At 48.8% G+C, this 26,193-nt stretch overlaps 6 protein-coding genes across 6 annotated transcripts; 2 read left to right on the forward strand and 4 right to left on the reverse strand.

The window, feature by feature from the left end:
* Nucleotides 1–354: 354 nt before the first annotated feature.
* On the reverse strand, nucleotides 355–4,853 carry J7337_006105 (uncharacterized protein; the record flags this gene model as incomplete). Its single annotated transcript, XM_044823771.1, has 2 exons — nucleotides 355–2,763; nucleotides 2,817–4,853. 2 exons carry the CDS (start codon nucleotides 4,851–4,853, stop codon nucleotides 355–357), a joined length of 4,446 nt encoding a protein of 1,481 aa, XP_044682262.1.
* A 1,312-nt stretch (nucleotides 4,854–6,165) lies between these two features.
* On the forward strand, nucleotides 6,166–9,146 carry J7337_006106 (uncharacterized protein; the record flags this gene model as incomplete). Its single annotated transcript, XM_044823772.1, has 2 exons — nucleotides 6,166–7,279; nucleotides 7,375–9,146. The coding sequence occupies 2 exons, from the start codon at nucleotides 6,166–6,168 to the stop codon at nucleotides 9,144–9,146; spliced, it is 2,886 nt and encodes a 961-aa protein (XP_044682263.1).
* Nucleotides 9,147–9,409: 263 nt separating this feature from the next.
* Nucleotides 9,410–10,596, reverse strand: J7337_006107 (uncharacterized protein; the record flags this gene model as incomplete). The annotated part of the gene is made up of 2 exons (XM_044823773.1): nucleotides 9,410–10,371; nucleotides 10,416–10,596. 2 exons carry the CDS (start codon nucleotides 10,594–10,596, stop codon nucleotides 9,410–9,412), a joined length of 1,143 nt encoding a protein of 380 aa, XP_044682264.1.
* Nucleotides 10,597–14,397: 3,801 nt separating this feature from the next.
* On the reverse strand, nucleotides 14,398–14,667 carry J7337_006108 (uncharacterized protein; the record flags this gene model as incomplete). Its single annotated transcript, XM_044823774.1, has 1 exon — nucleotides 14,398–14,667. The coding sequence occupies one exon, from the start codon at nucleotides 14,665–14,667 to the stop codon at nucleotides 14,398–14,400; it is 270 nt and encodes an 89-aa protein (XP_044682265.1).
* A 5,429-nt stretch (nucleotides 14,668–20,096) lies between these two features.
* On the forward strand, nucleotides 20,097–21,878 carry J7337_006109 (uncharacterized protein; the record flags this gene model as incomplete). The annotated part of the gene is made up of 4 exons (XM_044823775.1): nucleotides 20,097–20,542; nucleotides 20,804–21,359; nucleotides 21,463–21,708; nucleotides 21,759–21,878. The coding sequence occupies 4 exons, from the start codon at nucleotides 20,097–20,099 to the stop codon at nucleotides 21,876–21,878; spliced, it is 1,368 nt and encodes a 455-aa protein (XP_044682266.1).
* Nucleotides 21,879–25,306: 3,428 nt separating this feature from the next.
* Nucleotides 25,307–26,104, reverse strand: J7337_006110 (uncharacterized protein; the record flags this gene model as incomplete). Its single annotated transcript, XM_044823776.1, has 2 exons — nucleotides 25,307–25,977; nucleotides 26,029–26,104. 2 exons carry the CDS (start codon nucleotides 26,102–26,104, stop codon nucleotides 25,307–25,309), a joined length of 747 nt encoding a protein of 248 aa, XP_044682267.1.
* Nucleotides 26,105–26,193: the final 89 nt, after the last annotated feature.

Consider the following 26,193-nt stretch of genomic DNA (forward strand, 5'->3'; position numbering starts at 1 on the left):
GTTGAGGTAGGCAACAGTAATGTGTTGATGTTCATCAAGCTGAGCAATCTTGATATCCTTGTGGAGCTAGGCAGGGACAAGGCCAACCAAAATACATAAGCCCTTGGAAGGACTCTCGAGCTCGACCACGAAACGGTCCACTGGAAGCACACGGCATTCGTCCCCAGCGTAAGGACTACATGTACGAACCAGGAAAGGTGATGGAACGGGGAAAATCCGGCACGGGGAATGCCATCTTGAACGCCGAGAACTTTGCTTTAGCTGGTTTCGCTATCTACGCCCAGGACCAGCTTGAATCAAAGAGCCTCCCAACCCTGACAAGACGTGGGCCTTGAGTAACGGGGATAGGGGCGTTTAGGTACTCAAAGAAGCGCCACTTGAAAGCAACCGTCTCAACTCCTCACCCTCCGAGATCTTGAGAATTGTGACCCGCTTCGAGCTACACGCAAATGCAACAGTGAGTTCCGTATCTGTCGCTGATATGGCATTCGGAATACCTCGAAGATCGCGCGGTAGTTGGATCAAATCGTTCTCCTTCCACTGGATACAATGATTTCTGAGTCTGAACGTTGGTGTGAAGTGTTGGCATGGGATAGTTCCCACATTCGTTGGAATGATTCCGTAATTGGTTTGGATTCCAGAGTTATCTGGTAAGAAGGCATCGATCTTCCAGTCGTTTTCGGAAAGTTGGATCTCAGCAAGCATCTCCCCACTCGTCCAATTCCAGATTCGGACGTCCTTGTTGGTCTGACCGGCCAAAAGAGTTCCCATGGAAGACAGAATCAAGTTGGAATCCTGGTCAGCTTGCCACTGCTTGGTACAAATCATTGACTCAAGGTTCCATATCTGAATCTCGGATGGAAGTCCAAGAGCAAGGATGGAAGAATCCTCGGCAATTGCCATCGAAACCGCAGTGATCTCCTGTCCATTAAATGGTATCTCTTGAAGCACTTCGCCCGTGTCACAATTGAGAATTCTTATCCCTTTCCCGTACTTAGTGAACAATAGGCTGCCATTCGGAGAAAACAAAAAGTCATATGCCCGCATCCCGCTCCAGGTATGTTCGAGATCAAATGTACCATTATTCCGCTTCCAGACCTCAATGTAAGGACCACCCTTCCCCAAGTAGAAGTTAATACATACTGCGATACGGTGAGAGTCTGGTGAGAATTTCGCCCTGGTCCTTTCGTAGTGCTGACTGAACTGCCACACGCAATGACCATCGCGTGCATTCCATACGGCCACTTCATCCCATCTGTCTGTTACTATGAACGCAGAATCGGGGGAAAACTTGTAAGACCATATCCTGGAGCCTTTGCGCTTAGTGCGTATCTCATAGAGCATCTCGCCTGTCGCGGCATCCCATGCTCTCAGTTCGTTCTTTTCGTATAACGCTACTACTGTCGATGCATCATGCGACAGAATGACTGACGTCGTTTCCTTTGAGTCCTCTGGAGGCTCTTTGAGGAGGCTTGGCCAGTCCCATAACTGTATTTTACCGCCTCCTTTTCGCACAGAAGCAAATGTCTGCCCATCCGGAGAAAATAGAGTACGGTCTATATCATCGTCCTCATGGCATCGCATCATTGTCACACAGGCTTCTGCGATCAAGTCCCACACTTCAATGTTGCTGCGTGACCAACCATTTCCCTTACTTTTGAGAAGGAGAAAGTTCATGTCGGGTGAGAATGAAAGACTAGGGAGGGAGAGGTGCCGCCCGATGTTGAGTCTTGCTGAGGACTTACCACTCCGAATATCCCAGACCAATATTGAATTGTTGCCATAAGCTATCGCCAGGAGGCGCGAGTCTGGAGAAAAGACAAAGTCCATTATCCGACAGCCATTCTTCTCCTCCAGCTTCAGCTTCCATACACACTGGCGTGTCTGGAGATCCCAGATCTTCATTATTACATCTCGTTCTGAAGGTGCAGCTAATACTTTCCCATCTGGTGAGAAGCCACTGGGCATATGCCAGGCACCGTTTGATAGCGCGATGTCAAAGGATTTCTCACCATCACCATGTTCAAGAAACCAGACATGCGCATTAGCATAGTCTGAAACAAGCAGAGCAGTGAAATGATCCAGTGAGAATTCGAACTGACACTCGTAGTCTTCATGAGATTCGGGGTCAGTTTCCCTGACCCATGGACATTTGAGATCTCTCACGCAATCCCCCGTTGCCACATCCCAGGCTCTCACCTGTCCCTCGATTGAGCATGCCCATAGTAATGCGGAGTCTCGTGAGAAGGCTAAATCACCCAAAGCTGTGTCTAGTGTTGGCTCTAGAAGATGTGCTGTTGTGTCCGAGGATAGGCTTATCTTGTGCTCGGGGGTAGTCACTGCTAGGTATTTTCCATTGGGAGAAAGAGCCATCCGAGAGTTGTTTTCTATCTCGAGCTCCTCGATGCATTCGCCTGTCTCGCATCTCCAGGCTCTGACATACTTTCCACTGGAGACAGAATGCAATACTTCAGAGTCGGGTGAGAACACGGTCGAGCGCCTATCTCCGTAGTGCCACTCTCTAGACTTAGGGTTCTCAAACGAACGTAGGCGTGGATCCCAGTCGGCTCTTCTGCCTGCCACGCCTCTCAAATAAGCTGGCATTTCGGCGATAAAGGTCTTTCTGACGATGCTATTCGTAGGCGCAAACACTAAAGCCGAGTGATATATCTGCAAGGGTGCTAGGTTGATCATTTCGGTATCTTTGTCAACGATTCTTATTGCATCGTCAAGGAAATCGATCAACTTTACGTCAACAGCAGACTAACAAATGAAGTCTTAGTGATTTGGGAGCTCTTAACCAATTCATGTCTTACCTTTCTTTCCAGCACAGATTTGAGACTCCTGATTAGGCCGGTGATCAAATAGACCTTGCCTAGTAAGATCATGGCTTCAAACCAGTGAAGCAGATGCTTCTCCAAAAAGCTGAGGATGGCAGCGGCATCTCCGGGGGCAATTCCTGCAGCCTTTTGGTGATCTATCCAGTAGGCGCATGCGTATTGAACCTCCGGGGGTAGACATTGGTCGATAACCTCGGGCCGTAGTGTCGAACGGAGCACACCTGGCATCCCCAGGTGACAGACATCGGTTTTAAGGCTCTCCATCGCTTGGAAGCAGTCTCCAACTAAATCTCTTGACAAGTTCTGTTTTCCAATCTGAAAAGGATTCCCTTCTATGTCTGGGTCCATCAGATAGTCACGAAAGGATGAATGAAACATTCGAATGGGTTCATAAGAAGAGGAAGGGATGCTGAGAACCGAATGGAGAAAATCCAGCCTGACATCAATCGTCTTCTGTTCAATTCTTATGAGTCTCGACAGTGCGGATGATGATAGAGGGATGGCGAGGTTGATGATGGTACCGACGATTCGCTTGACTTCGTGAATGATCGTCTCCTTCTTGCGTTTGGAACAACGCGAACCAAACAGCTGACCAAGGACTGGCCCGTAAGTAAGCTCCATCCGAGACGAGGTGTCCTCAGCCGAAGATTCCAGGAACCTTTGGAGCTGCTCGTCGGGGCTGCCATGCCTCCGGTCAGTTATGAAACGGCATACAGTTGCGGCGAAGATGAAGAGGGGCGCTGCCCTTTTTGCGAGGAGCTGGATGGTGGCGTTTCCAGGCCAGTCGTCAGGCAGCTTACGTCCCTCAGCAATCGAAGAATCCCATCTTTTTTTAATCAGATTTGTTTCGTGGGTCAAGAATGTCGATATGTCGTGTTCTATTACTTGAGCGGGTATCTCGTGGAGGACTAGGTCTTGATAAGTTCCTTGCACATCGTTGAAGCCTAGACGAACCGGAAGATCGGGGCGACTCGTTACAAATATTCTAGTTCGCGGTTGCTTTATGTCCCTTGTGCGAGAAACCAGGTTAATGATGAGATGAATATCATCATCAGACCCGCATTCATCTAGCGCGTCGACGACAATAGTGATGGGCTTTGTATCCTGAGTCTCAGTTGAACTTTGAGAGAGGGGCTCCAGAATAAGTCTTTCGAACTGAACCCTGACGGCTTTGCTCGCAATAGTTGGATCATGCAGGACCGCGTTATAGATATAAGACTCGAGCGCCGGCCGGTTCGTCGCAAGTTGACGGGCAATGGTAGGGACGAATTTGGATATTTTCTCTCGGTTTAGTTCGCCACGTTTGAAGAAAAAGGACGCGCCCAATCTCCCGGCCTCTGATAGGGAGCGGGCAATTGTGCGTGAGATAGTGGACTTTCCAGTGCCCGCCATGCCGTTCAGCCAGAATACCGTCCTCGACTGGTCAGTTTTGTCTTCGGCCCATTCTTTGATCTCCCGTAGAATATCCTTGCGGGTGTTCTCCAGACATGTCGCGTTATGTTCCTCTGCATGTGAGTCCCAAACTGCGTCGCCAACGTAGGGCAACTGGTCGATTACAGCTCTTCGCTGGCCAGCTTCTGTCCTGTCATCTATATCAAGGATAATACCTACCGTGTCAATCTGAAGGACCTCTAATAGTGTTTTTGTTGCATTCTCAATGTTTTGAATGGCGCTTTCAACCTTTTCCTTCCGCAGCGGCCATCTGAGGCTTGAACAGTTGGTCTTGTCAGATAATAGACTTTCGAGCTCACGTAACTGAACCTCGCTGCTTCCCATAGCATGTGCAAGCTTCTGGGAAGCTTTCAGTTTGCTGCCATTCTTGCCAGTGAGAAGATGGCGGATCTTTTCGGACTCATAATGCAAGGTGATAGCTGCCTGTAGGAGACGGGCACGACCGTCGCTGGAATCCTTGACGTCTTGGGCATACCTGGAACACCACGAGATAACCTTGAGAGACAGGTCGACTACGGCAATGACGTTTGCAACGATACCTAGGCCTTCCAGTCCGGACATGATTCCTCCTCGGGGAGTAAGAAAACACCGGACCTTGATATAGGGTGTCAAAATAAAGTTAGCAAAAGATATCCTAAACTTAGTAAAGGCATCCTAAGCTTAGGTACCTAGGCTAGACTTACCTAGATCTTTTTATAATTTAGGATTGAAGTCCTAAGTTTTTTTTCCTCCGGTAACTGCTCTCGTGATGCTGAAGTGCGGGGAATAGAATCAGGCTGCAGATGAAGAATGAGAGTGTTGGTTCAACCTGCAGCTGCCCGCGTCTATCACATGGTTCTTGGATTCCATTGGTAGATTAGTGACGTGCACAGGCATCAAATTTGGTGTGAAGGACCCTGTTAATGCAGTTAACGACAGGATGATTGTGCATACCTTATTCGTTTGAGGGAGTGTAAGAGAGAAGTTCGAACGACTAAGGGAATGGGTTTAGAAAGGGTCACTTCCACTTGACAATATTTCCTTCCGCCGAAAAATGGAAGCGGCACCCACAGATGCATGTTTCGTGCCTGCTTTCTCAACAAGAAAAGCTCGGGACTCTCGATCCTTCTTAGGTTCGTTGCACTTCTTCTATTTTTCAACACCCATCCTTTATCAAAATCTCAAGTTTTCTTGTTCCCATAGGACACTCATTCGCAATCCTCATAGCCCACGTATTTTACGGTGGTTCCAGGGTTCAGGCTAGTTACTCTTCTCGATTCTTACCAAGTTTTACAGTGCCTGGGTAAATGTTCAAAGATAAATGTATCGATTTTATACTACTTCGTTATTCAGCTTGCCACATACTAGGTATATGGATGGCTGCCACCATTAATCGCTAAAGCCTGGAAGATAATATGCGACCTCATCTGAGACTCCATCGACACTGCTCCACTGAATAGCGATTGTTTCACAACTGCCTACCTCCAGCTACGCTACAGATTAAACACAGCGGAAATGCGCCGCTTCAACACCAAACATCGGAGACAATAACGGCAACTAAAAACGCCCTCACCCCAAATCTGCCTCGAGCTTATCCCCAAAAAGCAAGATGCATCTCATAGCGTGCCACGAAGCCGACCAAGCTGTCTTGTGAATGGTTGCATATTTGCGGCTGAGGGACCCTTGCACATACCAGATAGAGGGGTAGAAAGAAAACAAGAGGCACAACCAGATACAAAATATTCTTTCAGGCCTCGATTGTTAAAGTCCTGTGATGGACAGGGGGAATAAAAGCAATAAATAGAATGCATTGCCAAGCGAGGTTCCCGTTCACCTCCCGTCTTGTCATTTCTTGTCCTTGTTCTTGTGTTTTACTGGTGTAAGTCAAGTCGAGATGGCGCCTCCGCAGCCTCAGGGTAATGTTGTACAAACGACGCCTCAGCCTTTGATGCATCAGAGGTCTGTGGCTAGGAAGCCTGTTGGGAAACCAGTTGGAACACCAAGTCAGAGCATTTCGCTGCCGCATAGACCTGCTCCTCAGCAGCAGCATCATCCGCAAGCTGGGTATCCTCCTCACATCCAACAGCAGCAACATGTTCAACAACAGAGACCTCAGTCGTATCATCCTGGGCAACAGGTTCAACCTATTTACCAGCAACAAAGCCCACAGCAGATTCACCAAGCTCAGCCGATAGCACACCCAGGCCAACCACTGCAACACCAGCAAGCGCAACTTGCTCAGTACCCTCCCCAGCAGCAACAGCATCAAAGCCAACCTCATTCTCAAAATCCACAAACTCACCAACAACCAATTCAGTATCAGCAAGCGCACCAACAAGCGCCGATACAACAATATCAGCAACAGCAACAGCTTCCACAGCAGCATGTCCAAGCGCAACACCCTCAGCAACAACCCTTCAGCCCTACAAACCCATCACCAAATCCCGCTCCTCAAACGACTCTGCCAAACACTCACCAAGCACAACCACATCAATCTCCTGCAAGCCCAACTCAGCAAATCCATCGTATTGACACTGCCAACAACAACATCGGTTCGTTTGTGGCCGATCACGGCAGACCTGGAAGCATCAGCGGTAGCAGCGCCGGTATCGCCACACCCGCTACCACTGTCGCTACACCAAGCGTCGCAGGCACACCACGATGGGAGCCGAATGTTGTTTCTGCCGCGACTCAGCAGCCTCCTGTGAGCCAGCAATCCCCGGCAGTTCAACATGTTCCTGTCCAGCAAACTCCAGCGACACAGCATACTCCAGGCGCACAACAACCTCACCAGCAACCTCATCCGGCTCAGTATGCCCCGGCAGCTCAACAAATCCCAGCTCTTCAGCAGAATCATCCGCCTCAGCATACTCCAGCGCCTCCGCATAATCATCCAGTTCAGAATGCCCCAGCAATTCAGCCGACTCAAGCTGTTCAAGCTACTCCCGCAGCAGACCTGAGGCGCACATCTACTGGGCAACCTCAGCTGTGTAACCATTGTCGAAAGGGTAAGATGGTCGTTTGAATGAACCAATACTGTCGCTAACACTCCCAGGCATACCTCTCAATGTGTCAGTTTATACCTGTCTCATCTGCAGCACAGCGCATATCACAACGAACTTCTGTGTGTGGTGCTTCACCTCCAACGCAGTCAACGCTTCTCATAGCCACGATAAATCCTACTACGCCACTGAATCCGACCCACGAGTTCAATCTTCCGTTCAAGATGCGACAACCCAAATGTGGACCATTCGAAAGAACGTCTCTGGCCGACTCTGGTACACTCATAACTCGACTGGACTGAAGACACACCTGAAGCCCACAGCAGCGGCCTTGTTTGGATTCTCTGGATTGCCACCTGGCTGGGATGAGCGCAAGACACCCGATGGTCGAACGTTTTACTTCAACAAAAGATTGGGGACCAGTTCTTGGGTTAAGCCTGCCAACTCTTTGCCTGACGGTTGGAGGGAATTGAGAACGCCAGACATGACGCCATTTTATATCAACGAACAGCTTGGATTATCGACGTGGGATCGGCCGGGACAGCAGCCACGACAGACAAAGCAAGGAAAGCAGGTTATTGTGAGAAAAGCACGCCCTGGTCAACCGAATCAGCCGCAAAACGTCGGCGATAGCATTCTTTCAGCGACGGTCAATGCAGCAAGACTCACTGGTCAAGGCGTTGAGATGGCAAGTCGACAAGTGGGAAAGCTTGGCAAGAAGAAGAATTGGAGAAAGATGGGGCGCATGTTGAACACTGTCAACAGCTTCAGTGGTGTTGGCTCCGGAAGCGATGGCGAGTACGACGACAATTACAACGATGATGGGGACTTTGGATTTGGAGGTGATGACTCGAGCGGGTTCCAAGGCCAGCAACAGGCACAGTTCCAGCAAAGCTTCGACTATCAGCAATCCTCTTTCTCACAACCTCAGCAGTCTTTCTCATTTGAAGACAACCAGCAGTCAATGTTTCAGCAGCAGCCAGCCTATGAGCAACAGTCGACATTTGAGTACTCGGTACAGACTGAGCAGCCAGCTTTCGAACAACCTGCATTTGATCAACAGCCTGCCTTCGGCCAGCAGCCAGAGCAGTTCAGTGTTACGGCTGAGGTGTCCTACACAATGAATGAGGGTCAACCAGCCTTCGAGCAGGGGGTCCAGTACACTCAAACATACGAGCAGCAACCCGGATTTGAAGTCCAGCAGCAGACTACATTCGAGGCTACTTCAACCCAAGAGCCAATTTTGGCTCAGCAGACAACATCTTATGAGACAGTCATTACATCTGAGCAGGCCGTCGTTGAGCCTCCCATCATGACTGAACAGCCTGTATATCAGGTTACTGCACAAGAGACATATCCTACCCAGCCGTATGTCTACGACCCAACTCAAATTCCTCAGCAGCAGGTCACTATCTCGTATACAGTACCCGACTATGCGGCCGAACCAGCACCACTGTTCACATCCCAGACCCAAGTGCAGCAACCTGCGTATCCGGTATTCCTTCAGAACAACCAGCCTGAGATCATCACAAGCGACGTCCCTCTGGTCGAAGTCCCAGGTACACCAGACAACACAACACTCATTATCAGCAACGGGTACGGTGGTAATGACATCTTGGCTGGTACTAGCCTAGCAACTGAGAACAATGCGGCTGCTGTTCCTCAGGTCACAACGCCAGCGCCACAGGATAGTATTGTGGTGGAGGTGACGGTTCAGTCGACCCCGACGCCTGGGTTGGAGACAACTGCATCGCCAGCACCGGTTGTTGTGCAGGAATGTAATGCCTCAGCAAAGCCAGCTTCCATTGTGACGGTTGATCCTGTTCAGCCAGTTGACTATGATGTTGGAGCCAGGTGTAATGCACTCATTTGATGATAGTGGGCGTTTTTGGGTATTGAGATTTTGAGGTAACATGTGATGGTAGTTTGGGATCTTAGCACTTGAACTATAGCAGTGTACAACAGGATGAGAAACGAGTTACGAGTACACAAATAGTAGCACGCAATCAATTTGACTTCTAGTTTATCGGTAATATATATCATAAGCCACCCATTTGCGTCTCAAAATGACAAGCTATCTTCCAAGTCACGATCCCATCCATATCATCCGACTCATCCCTTCAATAACTTCTCGCCTCAAGAGATCTGGTATTCCTCATCAGTCCCTCCCCGTTTCACAAACCTAATCAAGTCCCCAAACTTCTTCACGGGCTTCTCCTCCTCCCCAATCTTAACTGGTCTATAAAACCACTGCCACGATAGCCACAATCCCCATGTGAACAACGTCGCTGGAACCGCAAACACCCAATACACCCAGAACTTCTCGTTCACACTCCAGACTCCCGTGTCATCATCAACTTTGAAGAACGACATGCTGAACAGCGCTGATATAAAAGTCGCAGGTAAGAATGTGAGCGTCACGAAAGCTATGGTCTTCATAGCTGCGCTGTCAGATTGAGTTGCCTGGCCGATCTTGACGGAGATGCGAGAATCGTACTGCGCTACTGAGTTGAACGCGAGTTGGATCTCGTTAAGAAGCCGTTCCTTGTTCGCGGAGGCTCTACAGCGTAGACTTTGCAGGATGTGGATGTACCACAGTAATCGTTCACCTACATGTCGAAACTTTGCTTTTGCAGGTCTACTCCCCCCAGCGGCCTCAGCCTCAAACGTACTATGCAGCTGTATAATTGCCGTGATAGTCTTCTCCGCAACTTCAAGCGTCTCCGAGACGTGAATAGCATGTCTTGCTGTATCATGCATAGCTCGATATTTAGGCTCAGGTTTCTGCGTAAGATCTGTTTTCTCAATTCTTCGAACGTGGTCGCGAACTGCCCAGACGGAGTTATCTTGAAGGAGAGAGAGATCCTCGAATAAACGGGGGTAGAACCAGAAGGGATCGCTGAGCGTGTCTTTGTGGGAGTTTAGGAGCAGTGGATCGGGGAATCTATCGCGAAGACGAAGTTGTTTGGGGGCTTCGAAGACAAGAAGGATTGTTTGTTGGGGGTCTTTTATCCAGCGTGTTAGGATGTTGAATTTATGCCATTGATGGGAGGTTTCGTTCAATTGCTTGACGAGGAATCGTGACCAGGTATCTACGTCTGTCAGTACTGAGTATGAACTTAGATGGTAGAGGAAGACTGACTCAATGCAGTGATCATTCCGTTGTTATTGCGAAATGTCTCGCTTCCAAAGTAGCCGTTTGATCGACGGCTGTAGCTTGACCACCAGAGCTCAGGCATACAGAAGACATCGGTGAAGCGTTTCCTACACGATGAGCAATCGCGTACTTTATCTGCATCCGCGAATCTACCCATAATCAGCATTATTCTTGACCCCAATGAGAATAAACTTACACGACTATAACATGCGACTCACTCCACAGCCCAGGTATCTCCCCCTCATAAAAGTCCCCCGGTCGGACATCCTCACGAAGCCACTTCTCATTCCCTGAACCCATCAGCAACGCTCTCACCCTCAGATTCAATCACTCACCTTTATCCCATGTTACCACCCGAAAGTCAACGCATTTCTCATGTATTCTAGCCGGCATTTTCAAGGTAGTGAAGAAGTGGAAGAATTAAGCGCCGAGAGAAGCTGAGGTTCCATTTTCATACTGCGGCTGGACCAGGGTTGGGCGGCAAAGAGGCGGAGCGTGTGCATAAACCTGCATGGTTCTATTGAAGCTTGAAAATGAGTTGGTGGTACAGAGCTGAGCCTCATTTGTGAGAAAGTGACCAATTGTTGTATTTGGGGCGTTGAGCAAATGCGCCCGGCTGGAGTGATGGTTTCCAGGGTGCATGAGATTTTAGGCAGCGTTTGTCGCTCGCTGTGCGATTTGGCGCAGAGGGAAGATGTCACGTACTGTTTGATCACGAGGGGAGGGTAAATCCATCAAGATCAATATCGTGGTGTTGGTGTTGGTTGGAGGCCTGTTGATGTTGGTGCCTGTTCGCGATGGTACCCTGGAGCGCTTGGGATCAGATCATGTCCAGCAACCGTTGCATGCTCTACACCTGCAGGTCTCAAGGCATCAGTGAAGAGAGGGGAGAATTAAAGAGAATGCCATTCAATGACCCAGAAGTTAGGTCCGATTGATGCAGTATCCTAGAGTTTGGAATACAGCAAGAAGCGTCAAGGAATGTTGTAAATTTCATTGCTCGACGATTTCCTTTCTTACACACTATTAACCCGGCAGGTTTAGCTTAGGAAATCGGCCGCCCAAAATATATCAATAAAGACTCCCACTGTATCAGATAGCTTAACTTCTCTCTCACTTCCTTTGACATTGTCTTCAAAATGACTCCCATATCTTGGCGGCCTTGGAGCCTTGGAGCCTTGGAGCGGATGCCATTTAGCATTTGCAGCAAGCTTTTGGACAACTGCATGGTCTTCATGTCTCTTCATATTCGCGCTGAAATATAATATATGACATTCCACAGCAACGTCTTCTTGTAAGGATCTGATGACTGAAATTGACCGAGCGAGCTGGTTAGCAGCCGAGAAGAAACGGAGGAGAAAGATCTGGCTACAGCACAGAGGCAGTTCAGCCTGTCGCAGAGACGTAAAACTCCTTGTTGCATTTGATAGAAACTTCTATTTGTGAAGCTTTTTACTGCGAGGCTCCTCCGCCGCGATTATCTTACACGATTACCTTGAAGTCCGTTTCTCATACGACTGTGGTCCCGCGACACTATGCAAACCATCACCTGAAAGGAAGGATAACAAGGGGAAATGAGGAATTGTACGCGCTTGCTTGTTATTCCCATTGAATCGCGATGTCAATAACATTTCCCTATACAGAAGGCTGGATATTTAGCCATTGACACCAACATCTGTCGCGACCATCTCAAGAGCCAACCACCAGCCTAGGTCACCGTAGACTGCGATATTTAACTTGGTAAATAACCAATGACTATCTCTTTTGAGCACACGAGTTCCCAGGGCCCCCTGTGGCTCTCATTACAATGAGCCCTAAGCTCGAATACAACCGACCGTGTGGTACTGATTCAAGATCGATAGCGACGCCCTTGGGAGGCTCTCCCAACACTCCGACTCCTGTCGCCCGTACACAGTCATGTATACTGGTTTTCAAGTGAATAACAGACTGATATGCAGCAGCACTCGAAAGATAGCCATAGATATGCTCTTCAAGCTTCCCAGCCTGCGTAACTCAGCGAGACTGCCGTCTGCCACATTAACACTCACGGTTAACGTCGTAGACACTCATCGCTACCAGTTCTTCAAAGGACCAGAGACTTTGCGCCAAATTCTTCATCGCTCAACTCTCGGAAGAACCACCATTATCGTGAAACACGGCTAAAGGATCGGCACAATGCAGCACTCTCTAGCGACCGCGGATCATCGCGCAGCCCGTTCCACCAAGCAGATTTAGGTCGGCTTTACCGAGTGCTTGGGTCTGACATGGCCAAAACATACCGAATTTAGTGATCTGGTCGGTCTAGATCCAGTGCTGTGAGGGATCAGCATCGGTCGATGAGGTCTAGAACGAGACGGAGTTGATGAGGAGAAGAGTATGGGGCATGCCGATCAACAACAAGAACACAACGGTTACGAGCGGGCAGTCAACTACGAATACCCTCACTTCTGATGACGGCAAGGTAAAAACGTTGGCTCTGTAGTAAAATCGGCCGGTTCATGCTTTCACAACTCTGCAGGGACGACGACACAAAAGTCCAGCATCACATCGCCTGTCTGACGCAGCGTGGCGAGCGACATAGTACAGACTGTAGACTGGGCACATTGGAGAGAAACGCGACCAGATTATCGTCTATTCAGAATCTCCCATTAAGCACCTCAATGTGGCATCATTGAAACAATGCCTCCAATAGTCGTGATGATACAAAACGTACAGCCACGCTCGCCACATGATCTCCAACTGCCAAGCCAATCTCATCTTTCCCTCCGAACGACTCAAAACCCACGGAGCCCATCCGTTGTAGATAAGAACAACCTGGGAGAGCAACCATGCCTCGTCATGCAACAGAAAAGTGGCAAACCTACCAAAAACCGATCTTTTCCCGCATCGACTTTTTGACATTTCCCCTCTCTGATCATCAACTAACTGATGGAGACACTTGACACTGTAGACCTCGGCATGAAACATGCTTTGTCGCTGGGACAAGATCGACTTCACAAGATCAATAACGACGTCATTCAACGAGCATGGGATTCTTTTGACACCAAAAACCTGAATCGTAATGAAACGTCGACTTTTGTTTGGGCCCTGATGCACAGAAGTGAATCGGGGGTTTTGATGGGATTTGCACGTGGCATGACTGTGTGCGTGACCTCATGTGGAGATCATCTGCCATAGAGGGCATGATGCCAACGCCCCTTGAGCCGCCGTTGTAGATGATGAAGCACTGCAACGTTGTAAAACATGACGCGAGTCAAATGCCACTTGTTTATCTGTCATGTCAGTTTAACGCGACAAGTGCGCTGAGCGCCGTATCTTGTTAGCTGACCATCACATTCACACCACATTCACTTGGACAATCAAGACACAATGTAGGATATTGTTAAGTTATGGTATTTCTGCCATTCAGTGTGGGTGCTACCTCTTATCGGTCTCACCACCAGTCCTGCGTTCAAATCGACTCTCCTTTATCCCACAAGGAGATGTGCCCGTAAAAGCCAAGTCCCGCTCTAAACCACGTTATCTTGGCTTACCAGCCAAGTGATCCAACATGGGGGGTATCCCAAATGCAGAAGGGAGGTACTAAGTAAAATAAAACAAAAACGCCTGAATCAAAATGTTCATGGATGGGAGTTGGACTTGGTTCCCCCTTTAAAAAATCTAAATGCGCTTCCCGGTCGTGATGCTGAATGCTATGCCAAAGAAAATGTCGGGTTGGGAGAGCGAAAAGAGGTGGTACAGGTTTGGTGATATGAGTGTCTATAGTTTGATTTCATGTGGACATATCGAGTGATTGAAGTTCGTTGTGATGGCGAGATGTATCCTGAGGAAGTAATGGCGATGAGAGCAAGGTTGTTGTCGCAGCGGTGAGTAAGGAGTTCAGGTGTCGGTTGTCTAAAGGGGTATCATAGTGTCGAGAACCGCATTCGCTTCCTTGCTTCTATAGGAGGAGTAGAAGAAATGTAATTTATTTCTTGTGCGACTTGCCGGAGCGCGAGTAGTTTCTTCGCACACGCTCACGGCCGCGCCGCTCCTCCTCATCGCTGCCACTGCTGTGGCGGCGACGATCCTCCTCGTACCAGGTACTCAAAGCCTTTCCGCCAAAAGTAAGGTCCTCATCCTCGATGATTGTGGGCTGCACCCAGGCGTAAGCTGAAGGGTCGACTTCGCGAGCTGTAGGGTCGAGGGCCTGAAGATTGGGGACGTAATAATAGTAGGTTTCGGTTGTGTGAGCCATGATGACAAGATTTGATGTGATTTGTTTTGCCAGAAGAATTTGTTGTTAATTTACTCTGGGTGGATTGTGTGAAGAGTTATATGTTATTGTTTTGTTGTTGTGATTTGTTGATGGTGGCTCCTTTGTTTTGTGTGTCTGGAATGAGATGGCGCCTTGGTAAATAAAGCAGGTGTCACTCTTTCAAAGGGATGGGAGATTTGTGTGTGAGATGGTTTGATTGCGTCAAGCAAAATAGTTTGATGAGGTCCAGCTCGTGAACGAAAAAGCAAACAAACGCTAATAGCTGTGACGGGATGAATCTGAATCTGAATCTCTCGATATAAAGTATCAAGAGAGAGAGAAGAGAAAGCCGGGGAAGGGGATTTCGGGGGGAAGGCTGATGGATATAGACACAGGCAGAGGCTGTACCGACCTGTAAGTGGGGAGTGAATAAGATGGAGCCTCAGGTGAAGCCAGATCAAGCGAAAGGAGGTGGGGAGTGCGGCGGGCTCTGTTTTTCCAAGGGGAGGGGGGTGGCAAACACCCCCTGCTGGGTAGATGAGCCGCACTGTGCCGCCAGTGGAAGACAGTGAGCCTCAGTGGCACAGTATCAAAGGATCATAGGCAATCCACAGTGGCAATCAGGTCTTGTCTCGCGGTACCGAACAAGGCATCCCGCGCACAGTGAGAAGCAACCTTGGGGGTGGACCTAGCCAAGCAAGGGCCCGGAATCTCGTCGTGGGCTCTGGTCCTTTTTTTACATGACATTTTGAGGCCTGGGGGCGCCTGGCACCAGAAGGCTGGATCCATTCCTACAGCGTATTTTGCGGGGATGAGCGAGGGCCTGGATAAGAGATGCCCTAGCAGCCTGCATTCCACCAAAATGCTGCTCTCACCTTATCTATCAAAGTGTAGACTACTATCTAGTAGAAATGACTAGATTGAAGCTTCTCTCGGGAGCACCGAATTCATCTGTCACACGCACGCCGAAAGTCGGCTTCGCGGGATCGTGAGGGAATTTTCCAAGGTGTTGTTGAGCGCGATACAGTACAGTATACACACAGAGTTTGAGGGGATAAGTCGGGTTGGGGTGTTGAATCCGCCAAGTTGGAGTCAAGATGGATGGACGGTCTTGAAGACTACTGGACAGGATAGAATGAGTTTTTTTACTGTCTATTTGTTCTTTTGCTTTTCTCTGCCTCTAGTAGGAGAGGATCAGTGCCTATTCGAACGTCCAAGTCATTCTCGGCCGAACTAATTCTCATAATACCGCAATGATCCTACAGTGTCATGTTTATTTACGCTGATTTGTGATTTAATACGATGTCAAGTAAGACAGGTCCAGAAAAAGGGCCGTAATGTTGGACGATCGGGGCTTGGCTGATATTGCCAAACAGGGAACTGCACTCAACTCAACTCAACTGTTGTGTCGTGACTCGACTTTGGGTATCAAGATTGTAATTTGGTTTGAATCAAAAGGTGATTTTTACATTTTTGCTGGTGACTTGTCTTTACACTTTCGGTGGATCCCGCGGGTCCACGTCGGTGAACTGATCGATATCATGATGGGAACCGGCCGGAAGAAGAAGAAAAGTGAGGCTGGGCCCTCTCTCGCCTAAGGGAGCCAAAAACGACCTAGAACCTTGATCCTAAGTGATAAAAACTTTCAGGTAATTTAGCCAAAGATTAGGGCAGCGTTTGCTGAATTTATTTTGGCAACATCTATCAAGGTTTGATGTTTTCTTACTTCCCACGGCCCCTTATCGTCGTTCGTGTCTGAAAAAAAAAAAAGAAGAAGCTCGGGCCCGGCCATGAGTCGATGGTACGATGTTCATTACGCTTACCGAGAGATTGTTCTGGCCCCATGTAGAAAAAAGAGAGAGAGAGGATGATGTTATGTATATGCCATGCTTATGGGGGATTGCAATTGCGACACACTGTGCATGCGCAAAGATGATGGTGATGATCGATTTTGTGGTTGAAAATGGAACACTGCGTTGCCTAACACGTATGTTTCAGCCAGCCCAGCACCAGCCCCAGCCCTGCGGTGAGAGTCCTGGGCTGCCTCGCGTGAGACTATCGAACGAATAAGCCTGGTCTCGCGGGCCTCAGTGACAAAGCATAACTTATCGCATGAGATAGAGATATCCTTGGCGAGAAATATGATGTTAATACAGTGTCTCTCCTAATAATCAATTCGTCCTTATCCTCGGTATACCATGCGCCGTCCACTTGGCCAAGGCCAGCAAACAAAATAAACCACGTCGCGATTTGCGGGGGAGCAGGCATCTTTGGTGGAGATGTTGTTGTTGACAGGGGATAGTACATAAAAAGGGGGGAGTGTGGATAAAGGCATGGATGTGTTTAATCGAGCTACCTATTCGAGCAACACAGCTGCCAGATGCAAACCATGCCATCTGTATTTCCCCGCGCGCCCAAAGATGCCACATGGGAGACAAGATTACGATTGATTGTACTAAACTAATCAGTCAACAGTATAAGAGCGCCTGCTGACTTTGAAGCCAGACCGCAAGAACTGCCTCGTACGGAACGGAACGAAGCAGAAATGCGCAGCTGACAATGAGCGCAATACGCACCGAGCTCAGCCATACGCGCAACACAGAGTAAGAAGTATCGATTGCGCCGCAGCTCTGGACCCTGATTTTCCACATGGTGTGAGGGACAAAGGTTTCTGTATGCAGAACAAAAGGGACAGTCTACCTCTTGTTTCTTTGATCAAAGCACGCAGATAACATGTCGCTAGGACTGAGGCTCAAAGAATCACCTGCATCGAACAAAGATAACATCTGAGACAATACAACTGCTAGCTTGACCAAACCCCATGATTCGATACCGGCGCATGTGCCGCATCTTTTGATACCTACCTTGATTTCTTCCCTATCGTCAAAAGGGCGGGGGGAAAGGGTTAAAGCTGGGGTTTGCTCGCCGGCCGTCACATGTTTGGGGGGGATAAGATAGCTTCGCGCCACAGGGAGCCGAGGGCTGAAACGGTGAGTGAAAGGCGGAGAAGGTATGTAGATACTGTACAAATCATGATTCAATGCCAAGTGCTTGGGAAGTTTGGAGAACGTTATCCTTTTTCGCGCCCGGAGCACAGGTTGCAAGGCCGAGGATATCTTGTCTGGAAAGGGGAATCTGGGGTCAGAAGGATTACGGTAGGAACAGGGATCCTTGTCGCCGAACTCCCGGAGCCGCGAAATCCTTCTGGACCATTCTTGTTACCTGTATTAGCACAATGTACCTCCGTATAGAATTGGAGTAATGAGATACGTTGGAGTTTTTTGTTTTTTTGTCTCCGGGTCTATTGAAAAGTTTATCAATAAAGTCCGAGACATGCGCGAGGCTATTGAAATAAGCTGAAAGCTGAAAGTTACCGAAACAGACAGAGTTTTTCTCTCTCTCTCTTTGTTTTCCGTCTTCTGCTTGTCAGACTTGACTCATTTGTCGCGAGTTATCCGCCACTGAGCAAACACTTTGAGTCAGCCATGGGTCACCGTCGTGTTCGCGACACGTACAGTACAGTGTGCGATGTCTTGAATCATTCCCAACACACCCTCTCTCCTTTGGAGCTTCGTTCTTATTTTCTAGTCTGAGCCTTGTCCGGCTCTCGTAAGCCACGAGGTGAACATGATTGCTGACTAGAAGAACACGAGCGACACCGCCTTTAGATGTAACACAAATATTGATCGCTCTCACCGATATCTTATCTCGATCATGATATGATATGATAACAATTGAAAATGAAAATGAAAGTGAAAGTGAATGAATGACTCTATCGTTATCAACCCCGCCAAAAAGCAAAGCACCGGCCTTCCCCCCGCTGGCTCCGGCTTCGGCCCGGCCTTGTGAAAAACAGTGGGCTACCGTTCCCCGGCCGGCTCTTGGGGATGCACGGTTCTGTTTAAAAAATTCGTCTTTTTTTTAAGTGTCCTCGGCCCGTGAAAATTTGTTTCGTCTGTATCCTCAATTAATCGCACGGTACTTTAGAATCCTGGGGAAACGTAATCGAGGCCAACAGAAACGGGTCCGTTCGGAAGCCTGCAGAACCGTTGAACAGCTAACAAGTGTAAAGTAAACGCTGCCGGTCGGCATGTTCCTGTTTTTCTTCTCGGGTGTCTGTCGTGGATGGATGGATGATCTACAATGTCAAATTCAGGCAAGGCGTCCAGTCACACACGAGATGCAGCATCTGCCCTGCTCGGCAGCCGTGGGGTCCGAATTGAAGAGCGACGGGCTTTGCCTCAGACAACGTCACTTTTGCTCGCAAGCCCATGCTATCCGAGATTTCCTGCCCCTGTAAAGTAGCAGAAGAGAAAAGAAGAGACCGTCATCAGGGGAAATAAACAGAAATTGAAAGAGTAGCCTGTAAAAGAGTCGTAACCTGTTTTTCTGCGCGCGGACAGAAAGCGCCGGGTTTAAGAGTCTGTTGGGCGAAAATGCCCCTCTATGATGTCACTATTTGGTATTGCCCTGGCCTGAAATCTCTTGATCTGTTCCGAGATCTTGGATAGCACAGCTGTTACTGGCTGCATCGAAGCTGTTCGTTCCTTTTTTTCCTAGGGGCGTGTAATTCTTGATCGTTCTGCTCGATTGGCAATGCTACAGTATGATGAATCCTCGAGACCGCAAGTGAGGCGTTTCCCCTTGGCATCTTACAACGACGTAATTCTGGTATCAAGACTCGAAGCTTGTAGCCCAGCATGTTTTGGTGATCTTTATGCAAAGCTTACAACTTGCCACTACGGACCCGTCGGTTATGGATTGTTCGGAGGTCATGACTCTATCAGCTCCGAAGGGATTCTGATCAGCGTATATGGCCCGCTGCGGTAGATACGATGTTCGACATTGACAAGCAGTGCTGTCAGCCTGCTTAATCTATCTTTGTTTCCTTTCTTGGTTTAGCTACTGCTGGACTGCAGATTTACATTGCCAATTGGGGAGTCTCTAATGCCGTATTTGACATGGTTGGTGCAAACAAGGGCTGTTTTGACCAGCGTATCAAGTTATTGATCCGTCAAGTGAGCCACTTCGCTTTCGTCTAATTGAACCAAAGACGATGTTTCTACTACAACAGCTTTATATCTTATCTCAACGACTTCATCTGTAGACATGCTCTGATACTCGGTAACAATTCTCATTCCGATGCTTCTAACCATCAACACGAAACGCGTAGTCACCTGACATGACACCCCGCAGGTAATAATCCTCCTCTCCCGCCCGTCCCGTCATGAGAAAGACAAGGTGCAGTATCAAACAAAGCCTAACGTGACGTGGATCAGCCGCGACATCTCATCCCTCCCCGAAGAACCCTTAAAGAATCCGAAAACGAACAATGCGCTGTATGACATTGGCTGCAGAACCATTTCTAAACGACGTCATCATCCAACGTCAAGGCCAAGCCCCCTACTCACACCTCTCAAGCAAAGACCATGCAGAGGCTCCCCAATCTCGCCCCAGCTCCCCATAAGCCCGAACCCCCAGCACCACCACAGCCTCAACAACCTCAGACCGCACGCCCGCGGACAGCCCGGGCCTCATCGTCCCGCAAGTACGCGACGAACCATGCGTGTGTGCCGTGCCGCAAGACAAAGACCAAGTGCGATGGGAGACAACCCTGCGCGAGGTGTCAGTTCAGCAGCAATGTCTGCACGTACGATACCAAGGTGTTGTCAGGGGAGACGCTGAACAGACTGACCAATGCCGTGAATGAGCAGAAGGGGAGGCTGCATCAGCTTGAGACCATACTCGCGGCTATGAGGAATGGCACGGATCCTGAAGCTGCTGAGGTTATGTCCTGGATAAGAATAGGTGAATCCGTTGAGTCTATTGTTTCGTACATTGAGTCGAGGTCTAGGGCTGTAGTTGTGACTCAGAGGTATGTTTGTGCTCTTATAAGTCGTTCGTGAGATGTTATATGTGAGATGGTATATGAGATGTCATTCCTACGTCTCATATGAGACAGCCTCAGCCACGTATCTCAAGTGAGATGCAGCCCTTCTTACACTATTCTCATGTGATCCTCATTTCCATTACTCATATGAGAGAAAAAATTCTCTTGTATAGACAAAATGTTTTTTCATCCGATTCGAATGAGTTCCTGGTCAGTGAGATGAGTTTGATACTGACTGACCACCAGACTCGTCGGTGTAAACCACCAAGCCAAAAGCAAATTCATCGAAACACTCTTCGACAGAGCAGAATGGCTCGACGGTACAACCTTTGAAGCCGAAGACATCAACATCGACCTAGGTTCCCGCACAAAGAGCTACTTCTCCTCCTACCACTTCGGCAACCTCCCCTTCTCCAGCGGTATAAAAGCAAACCACTATCCCGCCGCCGCCCAGCAGAGCCAATTACAGAACTACTACGCCACGCACAACTGGGCCATGATGACAGCCAACGACGGACATGGCGTTGATTCTGTGACAAAGGCTTGGGCGGACACGCTCAAGAAGGCGAGACAGCTGGTTACAGAGGGTGCGAAGCCTGATGACCTGACGGGGACGTTTCCGTGTGTGGCGGCACTGTTTGATAAGGATGAGTATGAGAATGCGCCGATGATAAGTAAATGGGCTGTTCTGTTCATTTATAGTGCGAGGAGGCAGGATTACGCTTTTACATCTATGGCGGCGGTGTGGGTTGTTTGGGTTGTGATGAGATGGCAGATAAATCCGACTCCACAGACATATGCTGTAAGTACACATGCTCACCTCAATTCTGGCAACACGGGATATGGTGTGCTGTACATATTAAGCACATGAAGTTGGGCAATGGGGGTCGACTAATACTCTCCAGGACCTCCCTGACTGGATCCGGCCAACAGAACTCCAAGTCTTCGTCCCCCACATCGACATGCTGGACTGTATATCATGGCCGTACTTCCGAGACTACGTAATCCAACATCCTGAAATGCAACACGGCGAATTACAATGGCTCGCGGCGTGTACCTCCGGAGTACAAGTAAAATGGGACGGCACAATAGAGGATGCGCTTTGTATTGACGGTCCGACGGGACGGAAACGGTTCACAGCGGAAGCTGAGGTGAGATACCAAGGGATTGCTTGCTTTGTTTAAGAGCTGATATCTTGCAGGCAACGATTAGGGATCTGCAGAAATGGTCACTTGCTGCATCGTATCGCGCTTTCATGCCTGGCATTGATGGTCAGATACCTATCAGAACGGCAGAGGACGCTGGCGTTCAACAGGTGTAAGAGATTTTAAAGCGTTATCATGTGTAGCGATTTTACCTAAAGCAACACCAGCGATTCACACTCTTCATTTCATGTCAGTTGACTTGGTGTTGGACATTGTTCGGTACACGGGGAATTCTTTATAGATCCTAAGGTGTAAGTGCAATCGGCTATACATGAACTGTAATAGAAGGGTTGGCCATACCTTCAAGAGCATCTCCTGGTTCACGAACGATGAATTGCTTGGATTTTAATCACATCGGTGACTCGGCTTCCCCCGCCTCGTATCATTCCGATCATCACAGCGTAATCTGAAGCTTCGGTTCTTAGTAATGCCTTCATCAAACGAGCTCTTCACATCCGATGGTGGAATCAATCAGCTCTCGAAACACGTCAACTCCTGTGGTCCAGATGAGGCAGCCCAGGACAGCTTCCAACTGGGCCAGGCTGCAGTGTCCGCCTTGACGAATGGGAAACGGGGATGTGCTTGGTCTCGACTTCTCACTGCTGTTGCTCCAACTCGTCGATTACCTGAATCTGTGCGGGATTCATTGATCTTGGGAGGTTGGTAGAGTCCCTGAGTTGTGAGACTGGTTGACCCTGGGTTGAGCTTTACACCTAGGACTGCCATAGTCACTCGCTCTTCAACAGTACAGTGGACTTTAAACTTTCTAATACGAATTAGTATTGTTGCTATGCTGTCTATGTCTTTGTGTAATGGGTACTGTGTGTTCACTCAAGATGTCCTCGGGGCAAGACTCTGCCGCTCCGCCTCCCATCTCCTCTCACGAAGACGTCCGCTATAGACAAATACAAAGCCCAGAGAATTTCTGTGCTTTTATTCACTTTTGCGATCAGAGTGCGAAGGCATTTTTCTGGCAATCATGGATTAGTGCGCTGAAGGAGGAACACATTGACGAATACATCGCAGGCAGATTGTATGAACTGCCGCCTGCTGCGGTATATTCATAGATCTATTTATCCCTTAATTCCAACAACGACTCCTCCCCAGTGATAGAATATTCTTAGGATGATATTTGGAGCGCCCTATGCCTTTGGAATCCTTATTGTGAGTGAGGTCTGTCACCTGAACGTGTTGGATGAGGACAGCAGGGTGGGATACCTTCTACTCAGTGGTATCTTGTGCGTTCTGTATTTGCCAAGAGCAAAATTAATTGGTAGACGCATCTAAATGCTAGACACCGTTTCTGGTACAAACTGTCGGGGCAACTACAAACGTATGTATGCTTCAGGTGTACTGACGGTTATGTGCCCTGAACGGTTCACGCAAGACCAACAATGTGCCCAAATATACCTACACATTTCTACAACTTGCAGCGACGACTATAGTTGAAGACACTGGTAGCCTGCGTATTAGTAGTCCCTTGTACTATTCTTCTTTGTCTCCGAGCACCGGATTCGTTCAACGTGTAGCTAGTTGGTGATTTCTGAGAGTTGAGCCATGCGAGGCAGAGCTAACATGAGAAGCACTCTGCAACAAACAAAGCCTTGGCGCTCCCATCTTGAGTTAGGGGTGGCATCTCTCTGATCTTGTTAAGTGTAGATGCACCGAGTGGAACTCCATGCTTTCTCTAACTTCTCGTTCTTCAAAAGGGCCTATTCGTTTCGCACGGCTGCTATGCCTGGAAAGCGTCGCCATCAGTCGTCAGCTGCTCATGACATTTCATTGCGAGAACGTGGTGACCAGTCTGTTGGATTTTTCAATCGTTTTTAAGTAGATCTCCAGCAAGGGCTTCATCCTCGTTGGTGTATATCTTCACCGTCAGAAGATCTGTGCCGGTACGATGTACCTTGGTTGGAGTTACCATCCAGTTCTCCTTTCCAGCAGCATATCTAGCAGTCCGTGGCACTAAATGGGCAGCTTTGGAGACTGTACTGATCGAACAGCCTGGCAAGCATCCCAGCCGGGGGCCCAAGTTCGTGAATCTAGGCACAAGATAAAGGCTTTTACCGATAGATCTTCTTTAGATGGTCTTATGTGCAATCATGATGTACTCAACTCCGGCAATTGCTAGCTATCGTTCAATAGGACATCTCTAATAGACCTGTTCGAGAAGTTCATGTATCGAGGCAGTTCAACTGAGGTGTTGGGACGATCAAATCTGCATGTCCAGCACTGGCAGAGAAGGTGGCAATATACTGCATCTTCGAACATTCCACAGACGGTGAGAATCGTTATTTATTCGAGCGGAGAATTTGTCAAGACATCCCCGGGAATTATCCCGTCGTACCCAAGAGCAAGGTAAGAGTAGCGCGGGTCTCAGCTTTCAAGCCAACACGATGAGGTCCTTCCAAAGCTAGGTAAGTCGTTCTGACTCAATGGCCAGCTAGAATTCGTTCAAGAGACCAGGCTTCGGGTACAGCTTCAAGCACTGTATGTTGTAGAGTTTGAGGCCGGGCGGTATTGGGAAGAGACAGGTAGATGACGTTCCGTACTGGATCGGATCGAGGGGTTGAGGGCTGGCTGGGAGTAGCATGGCGCTACGTCAGTCTTTGAAGAGTTCGAGCACTTATAGACGCTGATGACAAGAGTTATGATAGTCTGGCGTCCTCGACCACGTTCGTATATTCTCTCCGTTACCGCTTCGCGAAGCTGCTCTGCATTTCTCGGCACTATCAGACTAATGCCTCTTTGGATCATTCCCTTATTAGCTTTTCTCTACATGCGCGCGCCCTTAGGAGGTCAGCATCGCTCTATTGTTCGTCCGCATCATGGTGAGGGTGTATCATCGGAACATTCCCGATATTGAGAGTGAGTTCGTCTCTCATGATCAGAAAACTTCCTCATCGCTGTAGTCTCGGAGTTCCTTCTTATCGCCGTCGAGACGGAAGCTGTCGTCGTCACTCGTTCTCAGCCAGTGGTCACCAACATCGGTTGCTCTTTATCGCATCTCTTGCATCACTTGTCAGCAAGTTTGGCATGTGCAGGAGTTAAACCATTCTCCTTTCAACGGAAGCTTGACATTGTGAGTCATCGGCGAGTGTTCATGTTCCCGAATTTCATCCCCAGGCATCTAAGCGGCCGTCAACAGCAACCCCTCACCGTCAGATTTTAGCAAACAAACAAACTCCATTCAATTGACCTCAAATCGGATGCGTCCAATCGTTGCTGTTTGAAGTGCTAACAGGCAGCAACGTTAACATTCAATTGACTTTCACTAACTCTAACTGCAAACATCCGGTGGTGCCGGCTAGTGAGCTGACTGCATAAAGCTTGAGACCCAACAACCCGGACACACAACCTTATATCCATCCTAGCTACGAAGGTTTAAGGCTGAGGTGACAACGGGTCTGGAACGTTGGGTCGGCGAGCCGAGGACGCCGTGGCTGGGAGGCTCCGAGGTCTGACGACACAGGGTCTTCAGCTGTAAGCCACAAATCATCGTAGCTATTCATTATGTGGTCTGCTCAAGTATCGTACTGCCTGATCATGTGCTGCTCCGTCTGGCCTTGAGTTCAACAGGATGCTGGCTCTCATCGGTATTCACAGCAGACCCGATTCCGAGATAAATCCCATTAAAGGCTCCCCTATAGTAATAGAACTGATCATACGTCCCCGGAAGTTCGGAGCATATGGTATTCTCACCATCGCTAATGCACTGCCCAGCTTGAGCTTCACATGCAATCTTCCGATCCTCCGTCTGCTCACACGTAAGAGCGCCAGAGGCAGGGGTTTCAAGGGACTCGGCGCTGCAAAGCTTGACACCATTTGCTGAAGTGCCATCTCCGTATGCAACGCAGAGGTAGAATCCACCCATTGTTTGGAGATAACTCGTCGTGGAGTCGATGGAGATGATCAATGGACCGCTGGCGATGAAGCGTGGTGTTGGCCATACTACTGACGAGCCATCGCGGTCTGCGCCTGAGAGCTCTTCGCTGACAGTGCCTTCGACTTTGGCGGCGAGGACGAATGTTTCTAGAGGTCCGGAGATGTCGCTTGTTGTGGTTTCGGCGACTGTGAGTGTTGAGGCAGCAGTCTCGGTGCTGGTCTCTACAGTCGTTGCGACTTCGGTAGTGGTAACATCTTCCACTGTCGACGTCGCGATGCCGGTGGATAACTCGACAGTAGCTGTCGTCGCAGTCTCAATCCCAGCTGTGCCTGTTGACAATTAGGCTCTCGATTTCATCAAACATCGCAGAAAGCACTTACTTGACTGGCGAGGTTTACATACGCTGGCGACCACAGAATCTACCGCAAGCAGCGACCATAGAAGCGCGAAACGCATATTGACGATGGAATAACGAGCGACGCTGCCAAAGCAGATGAAGGAGAGAAACTACCCCATGGTCAATTTTGAAGAATTCTGTTTACTAT

This window comes from Fusarium musae, chromosome 4 (genome assembly GCF_019915245.1).
Source record: "Fusarium musae strain F31 chromosome 4, whole genome shotgun sequence".
Taxonomy (NCBI): Eukaryota; Fungi; Ascomycota; class Sordariomycetes; order Hypocreales; family Nectriaceae; genus Fusarium; species Fusarium musae.